General features: G+C 39.2%; 1 protein-coding gene across 1 annotated transcript in view; it reads left to right on the top strand.

The window, feature by feature from the left end:
- The window catches only part of yipf5 (Yip1 domain family, member 5), a 6,473-nt gene extending 230 nt beyond the window's left edge, over positions 1-6,243 (top strand). The window contains exons 2-6 of the mRNA XM_062048770.1: positions 1,645-1,757; positions 1,833-2,005; positions 2,086-2,231; positions 5,149-5,330; positions 5,412-6,243. Of these exons, the coding sequence (XP_061904754.1) occupies positions 1,651-1,757; positions 1,833-2,005; positions 2,086-2,231; positions 5,149-5,330; positions 5,412-5,574 (771 nt within the window). The 5' untranslated portion in view covers positions 1,645-1,650 and the 3' untranslated portion in view covers positions 5,575-6,243. The remainder of the gene's footprint in view (positions 1-1,644; positions 1,758-1,832; positions 2,006-2,085; positions 2,232-5,148; positions 5,331-5,411) is intronic.
- Positions 6,244-7,968: the final 1,725 nt, after the last annotated feature.

Genomic DNA, 7,968 nt, shown 5'->3' with positions numbered 1-7,968 from the left:
TTAGCTAGCCCCTTGCTAACTAGCTAAGTTGACGGTGCGCAAGCTTTTTCGGTAAAAATATGTTTTTTTTTGTTCTATAGTTTGGAATTGGCTTTAATTGAGTCCTTGTACAAGATCCTGCACAGTCAACTATAAACTAGTGCGGATAATAAAACAAACAAAAAGCAGCCTTATCCGAAAGCTGTAATACAGTTAGCGTATGTGGCTAACAGCTGGGCGTTTTATATTACTGCATTTGACTTTACATGTATTCCAACCGTTGGAAGTTTCTACGTTTTTATACGTTACAATTCAAACATAAGATATTTAGCTTCAAATATAAATACTAACTAACCCATTTAAACTGACCACCATCAAGAGATAAAATGTGTGCGGTTACTCAAAATTGCACAAACCCTTTTGTTCATTGAGTCAAAAATACTGAAATTCCACGACATAGTGAGTTTACAAAAAGATAAAATTATACATAAAGCAAACTATAACTTGCTACCCAAGAATATACAACAATTTTTCTTAACAAAAGAGGAGAAATTTAATCTTAGAGAACAATTTAATTTAAAAACATTTATACGCACGTACAACACTTAAGACCTTCAGTATATCAGTATGTGGAATTAGATTATGGAACGGATCAAGCAAACAATGTACCGTATTTTTCGGAGTATAAGTCGCACCTGCCGAAAATGCATAATAAAGAAGGAAAAAAACATATATAAATCGCACTGGAGTATAATTAGCATTTTTTGGGGAAATTTATTTGATAAAACCCAACACCAAGAATAGACATTTGAAATGCAATTGAAAATAAATAAAGAATAGTGAACAACAGGCTGAATTAGTGTACGTTATATGACGCATAAATAACCAACTGAGAACGTGCCTGGTATGTTAACGTAACATATTATGGTAAGAGTCATTCAAATAACTATAACATATAGAACATGCTATACGTTTACCAAACAATCTGTCACTCCTAATCGCTAAATCCCATGAAATCTTATACGTCTAGTCTCTTACGTGAATGAGCTAAATAATATTATTTGATATTTTACGGTAATGTGTTAACAATTTCACACATAAGTCGCTCCTGAGTGTAAGTCGCACCCCCGGCCAAACTATGAAAAAAACTGCGATTTATAGTCCGAAAAATACGGTACTAATATAATCCACTTCAAGAAACTCTTCAAACTTAGTGTTTACAAAGTACAAAGTAGAAAAACCATGATAAACATTCTGATTTTATTTCATCCATCCATTCATTTTCAAGATAATCTTAGTCATCTCACCGTATGAAATATAACTTACTTCACCAATTATTTATTTATTTGTATTTTTATTACTTATGGAGTATATTGTGAATGAAGTGAACAAAAGTTTTAGCAACTGATATGTAAAGGGAAAGGGGTAGGATTAAATAAACTCTGCTTCTTCCTCCTCATTTTTGAACATGTTGAATAGAGAAACTGGAAATTGTGATGTATCATGTTGTATGCATGCATTTTCGAAATAAACTCAAACTCAAAAACATCACTTGATGGCGTATGTGTATCACATGAGTTATCAATGTAAGCAAACTGTGATTTTGTGATGATTATGATTAAAGAGAAAATTACTACAGTACTATTTCTGCCATCCTTTTGACAGTGAGAGATGTCTGGGTTTGACAACTTCAACACAGACTTCTACCAGTCCAGCTACAGTGTAGAAGACCAAAACCAGGCTGGCCACGGATACAACAATGAGAACCCCCACAACAAGTATGTGACAAAAGCCTCCTGAAATTGTCCCTGTGTTGACGTACCCAATGTCCATTCTCATTGTTTGCTCCACAGGCAATATGGCCAATATGACTATTCCCAGCCAATGGGCTACCCCTCCCCAGGAATGATGCAGCCCCAGCAGCCATACACAGGACAGATCTTTCAGCCCACACAGACCTATACCCCGTCCGCGTCTCAGTCCATGTACAGTAGCAGCTTTGATGACGAGCCGCCGCTACTGGAAGGTCTGTTGAACCGTGAAGCCATCGCTACCTCTTTGAGAGAGCAGTCTTGCAGGATTTGTTCTCTCTCTGTCTCTCTGTAGAATTAGGTATCAACTTTGACCACATCTGGCAAAAGACGCTGACAGTCCTCCATCCTTTGAAAGCGGCAGACGGCAGCATTATGAATGAGACTGACCTGGCTGGCCCCATGGTCTTCTGTTTGGCTTTTGGCGCAACACTCCTCTTGGTAAATCACTGCTCAAGTTACAGGTGGAACTGACATTCGTATCAACAAGGCTAGTTTTTGTAGTTGGATTTTATTTCCAGCAGAGAACATGTTTGTCAATGTGTTCTGCCTAAATAGTATGACAGCAGAGAAGGGTTGCGAGGTATAGATGATATATACAATATAAATAATATGAATTGGGCCTACACTAGAGCTTTTAATACTATCGTGATAATGTATGTTAATAGCATATTCTAGCTGTGTTCCTGCAATTTTTGACAACAAGCGAACAAACTCATCCGCAATGTAGCGTCCTCACTATTGGCTAATGTCTATCCACAGTGTAAAGCCACATCTAAGTCTTTTTCAATGGCGCCAAATAAAATGTTTCTTACAAGTATTATCCTTGGAGGACAAGTAATAGCTAAACATACCTACACTACACACTCTAGGGCAGTGTTTTTCAACCACTGTGCTGCGGCACTAGTCCGCCGCGAGATACAGTCTGGTGTGCCGTGGGAGATTATCTGTCTATCTATCTTTTGTCAACCAGTAATTATAGTCTGCAAATTATGTGTTGATGTTGAGTGTCGGTGCTGTCTAGAGCTCGGCAGAGTAACCGTGTAATACTCTTCCATATCAGCAGGTTGCAGCCGGTAGCTAATTGCTTTGTAGATGTCGGAAACAGCGGGTAAAATTTTTGAATTTTTGACCACTCCTCTTGACAAAATTGGTGCAGTTCAGCTACATTTATTGGTTTTCTGACATGGACTTGTTTCTTCAGCACTGTCCACACGTTTAAGTCAGGACTTTGGCAAGGCCATTCTAAAACCTTAATTCTAGCCCGATTTAGCCATTCCTTTACCACTTTTGACGTGTGTTTGGGGTCATTGTCCTGTTGGAACACCCAACTGCGCCCAAGATCCAACCTCCGGGCTGATGATTGTAGGTTGTCCTGAAGAATTTGGAGGTAATCCTCCTTTTTCATTGTCCCAACAGCTCAATCTTTGTTTCATCTGACATCACATAGACATAGATAAGACCTTCTGAAGGAAAGTTCTGTGGTCGGATGAAACAAAAATTGAGCTGTTTGGCTACAATACCCAGCAATATGTTTGGAGGAGAAAAGGTGAGGCCTTTAATCCCAGGAACACCAAACCTACCGTTAAGCATGGTGGTGGTAGTATTTTGCTCTGGGCCTGTTTTGCTGCCAATGGAACCTGTCCTTTACAGAGAGTAAATGAGACAATGAAAAAGGAGGAGTACCTCCAAATTCTTCAGGACAATCTAAAATCGTCAGCCCGGAGGCTGGGTCTTGGGCGCAGTTGGGTGTTCCAACAGGACAATGACCCCAAACACATGTCAAAAGTGGTAAAGGAATTGCTAAACTATGCTGAAGAAACAAGTCCATGTCTGAAAACCAACAAATTTAGCTGAACTGCACCAATTTTGTCAAGAGGAGTGGTCAAAAATTCAACCAGAAGCTTGCCAGAAGCTTGTGGATGGCTACCAAAAGCGCCTTATTGCAGTGAAACTTGCCAAGGGACATGTAACCAAATATTAACATTGCTGGATGCATACTTTTGACCCAGCAGATTTGGTCACATTTTCAGTAGACCCATAATAAATTCATAAAAAAACCAAACTTCATGAATGTTTTTTGTGACCAACAAGTATGTGCTCCAATCACTCTATCACAAAAATATAAGAGTTGTAGAAATTATCGGAAACTCAGGACAGCCATGACATTATGTTCTTTACAAGTGTATGTAAACTTTTGACCACGACTGTACATACATACATAACTCTGGATATGTGAATATGGAGGTTTCCTAGGAGACATAACTGTTTGACAGCATTGTCCCAGTCTTCATGAACTGTACATTGTAAAAACAGAACCATTTCTTCTTTAGGAAACAAGGACGAGTGTGGGCGACTCCGGCTACTGCAGGGACACATTTGATTGGTTGAACAGTTAACGTGTGTGTTTGAGGGCCGCTAAGGGAAATTGGATTAGGGAACTGACGACGTTTGGGCAAAGTTGCAAGGCCTCGCACATTTTGCGGGGAGTGAACAAGGTGTTGAAATGACGGCTTTTACAGGCAATGGAAAAAGACTATCTGCCCTTGTTATAAACAACTTAGATATTTTCATGACTATCTTGTGGTGTTTTCTGCCTTCCCTAGACTGCCTCTCCTTATGTGAAGTACAAATTAATGTAAAATGTATATACTGTATATGTAACTAAATTTGTATAAGCAGCACATTTTAAAAATATTTTTTCTAAAGATGCTGTGCTTCACCTGAAGAATCTACAAAATTGCCTGACGCTTCTTTAAAAACGGCTAATGCTGATCAGTGTTTCTTTTGCCTTTTTTTAATGTAAAGAACCACTGAAGACATGTCAGGCCATCTAACCTACAGAACAGTACACAATAGTCCAGAAACCCAACAAAAGTAGGGCAGGGCTGGATGAAGTTACTTGTATGAATCATCACAATTATTATACTACAATATGATTAAGGGGGTATCGCAAAATCATAACCACAAATTGGCTTAAGTACGGTTCGTCTGGTACCATTAGTGGTCTGGCAAGCAGTGTTAATACGCAACAACCACGGCATGATTTCCTACAAAGGTTGTAGATAGTTGGTACTTGTGCCTTTTAGTATATTTTGGCGCACATAGGGAATAAAATATACAAATGAAACATTGTTCTGATATGACTTGTTAATTAACCACAATGCCCCAGATTGCAAACAGTGTCACTATGGCTGTCTTCACTTTGTGGAGCTTCTTTTTGCAAGGAACAATTTATTATTTGCACTTTTTAAAAGGCCTGCTAATGTCCAATTATCAGTTTTAAACTGTTTTTTAAATTACCAATCTTTCTTCCTTCATCTGCATTCCTCTCATTCGTTCAATTGTGTTTCCCCAGTCTGGTAAGATCCAGTTTGGCTACGTTTACGGCATCAGCGCCATCGGCTGCCTGGGCATGTACTGCTTGCTCAATCTAATGAGCATGACGGGCGTGTCCTTCGGGTGCGTGGCCAGCGTGCTTGGTTACTGCCTCCTTCCCATGATCGTCCTGTCCAGCTTCGGAGTCATCTTCTCGTTACAGTGAGCGCCCTGTTGCAGAATCATACACACTCAGGTTTTTTCCCCCCCCTAACGATGTCTTTGCTTGCTCGTCCTCCTCAGGGGCATGCTTGGAATCATCCTGACGACGGCCATCATCAGTTGGTGCAGTCAGTCGGCGTCTAAGATCTTCATCTCCGCGTTGGCAATGGACGGGCAGCAGCTCCTGGTGGCCTACCCGTGCGCGCTCCTGTACGGCGTCTTTGCGCTCATCTCTGTCTTCTAGAGCAAACGTTTCATGCAGGTTTGAAATAACGGCTCTCCGCTTCTTCTGTGATTGCAGTGTAATTAGGCGTCTGTGCCACAATGACCTAATTACACCAATTACAGTCACAGAAGTTTATAACGGAGCCAAAAATTCTATTTTGATAGTTTTTATTTCAACATCCACTAACAGTCTCCACATTCCAATGGGGCCATCTGCGCTTTTTTTTCTTTCCGTCATCCCACATGGAGCCAGAAAGTTAAAATGTGTGCTCCATGAGGGACCGTAATTGAACCAGCACAGCTTAACTAAAGGAGACACCGTGGACCACCTGTGCAGGTGCCGCAATGTGCATAAACTTGACTTCCACGCAGGACAATCTGGACGTCTGAGGCTCTGCTCTGGATTCGTTTCAGTCAGGATGCTTTTTGCCAAGACAACAAATCCAGTTTATGCTGCAGCTTCTTTTTTTTTGTTCAAGAGGCATCTAACGTCATTTTTCATCTTTGAACTTTTTTAATAATGCCTCTCAACGGAAAAACTATTTGATCATCAATGTTTATTTTAGCGTCCACAACACTTTTGTATACTTTGACGTGTCCTGTGTTGTCCGTGTCAAAGTGGGTTTTAAGGTGTACACTCATGCACACGTGGTGTTATGTTAATAAATAAGAGACTGAGAAAAACCGCCATAGCTGCTTTATATGGAGGTTTTCAACGGCGCCCTGCGCTAGATAGACCATGCAATATATTCAATGTTTTACCATAGGGATGTGAATTTCACAGCAACTCACCATTACATTCACAATCCATTCTCCAATCAAAGCGATGCTCGCAATATAGTATTTGGTATACAAATGATGATAAAACCATTTCTAAACAGGTTACAGATTACAAAAGATGCTGATGTACGATGTTTACAGTGGATACGGAAAGTATTTAGACCCCTTTAACATTTTCACTCTTTGTATAATTGCAGCCATTTGTTGAAATTAAAAGTTTCTCATTAATGTACACTCAACACCCCATCTTGACAGAAGAAAAATAAATGTAGATGTTTTTGTACAAATGTATTAAAAATACAAAAACTCAAATCACATGTACATAAGTATTCACAGCCTTTGCTCAGTACTTCGTTGATGCACTTTTGGCAGCAATTACAGCCTCAAGTTTTTTTAATATGATGCCACAAGCTGGGCACATCTATCTTTGGGCAGTTTTGCCCATTCCTCTTTGCAGCACCTCAAGCGCCATCAGGTTGGATGGGAAGTGTTGGTTTTAATCCAGGATGTCTCTGTAAATTGCTGCATTTATCTTTCCCTCAATCCTGACTAGTGTCACCGTTCCTGCCCCTGAAAACCATCCCCATAGCATGATGCTGCCACCACTATGTTTCACTTTGGGGATGGTATTGGCCTGGTGATGAATGATGCCTGGTTTCCTCCAAAAATGACGCCTGGCATTCACGCCAAAGAGTTTAATCTTTGTCTCATTAGACCAGAGAATTTTGTTCCTCATGGTCAGAGTATTTTAGGTGCATTTTGGCAAACTTTTTACAGAAAAGTTGCTTCCGTCTGGCCACTATACCATACAGGCCTGAATGGTGGATTGTTGCAGAGATGTTTATACTTTTGGAAGGTTCTCTCTCCACGAGGAATGCTGTAGCTCTGATAGAGTAACTATCGGGTTCTTGGTTACCTCTCTATAACTAGACTAAGATGAATGCAGCAATGTACAGAGACATCCTGGATGAAAACCAACACTTCCCATTTAATCTGATGGAGATTGAAAGGTGCTGCAAAGAAGAATGGGCAAAACTGCCCAAAGATAGGTGTGCCAAGCTTGTGGCATCGTATTTAAAAAGACTTGAGACTGTAATTTCTGCCAAAGGTGCATCAACAAAGTATTGAGCAAAAGGTCTAAATACGTATGTACATGTTTTAATTTTTAATTGCAATAAAAATCAAGATTGATTTTATTTTGTCAGGATGGGGTGCAAAGTGTACATTAAGGAGAAACAAAATGAACTTGTTTAATGTTAGCAAATTGCTGCAATGAAACAAAGAGTGAAAAATTTAAAGCGATCTGAATACTTTCCGTACCCACTGCATGTGCAGTCAGTCACGCAGAGATTTTCGGAAGAAGTCTTTATTAAAAAATTATTCTTTACATTTCTTTTTTTTTTTATTATATATTTTTAGAATCAAAATAAACAATTGCAGTTTAGACGTTTACATGAATGTAAGATTTTTTTTAATTTTCATTTCTTAGTTTCAAGTGATTTCTGTAAAAAAAACAAAAAAAACCCCGAAATTTTTACCTCATAATTAGAGATGATTAGAGATTAGAGATTTAAATGCTTTAAAATGTAATATCGGAAATTATCGGTATGGTTTTTTTATTTTATTAAATCAA

The sequence above is a fragment of the Entelurus aequoreus genome, linkage group LG05, assembly GCF_033978785.1.
Source record: "Entelurus aequoreus isolate RoL-2023_Sb linkage group LG05, RoL_Eaeq_v1.1, whole genome shotgun sequence".
Taxonomy (NCBI): domain Eukaryota; kingdom Metazoa; phylum Chordata; class Actinopteri; order Syngnathiformes; family Syngnathidae; genus Entelurus; species Entelurus aequoreus.
The sequence above is the reverse complement of the archived record's forward strand: the minus strand, read 5'-3'. Positions and strand labels throughout refer to the sequence as shown.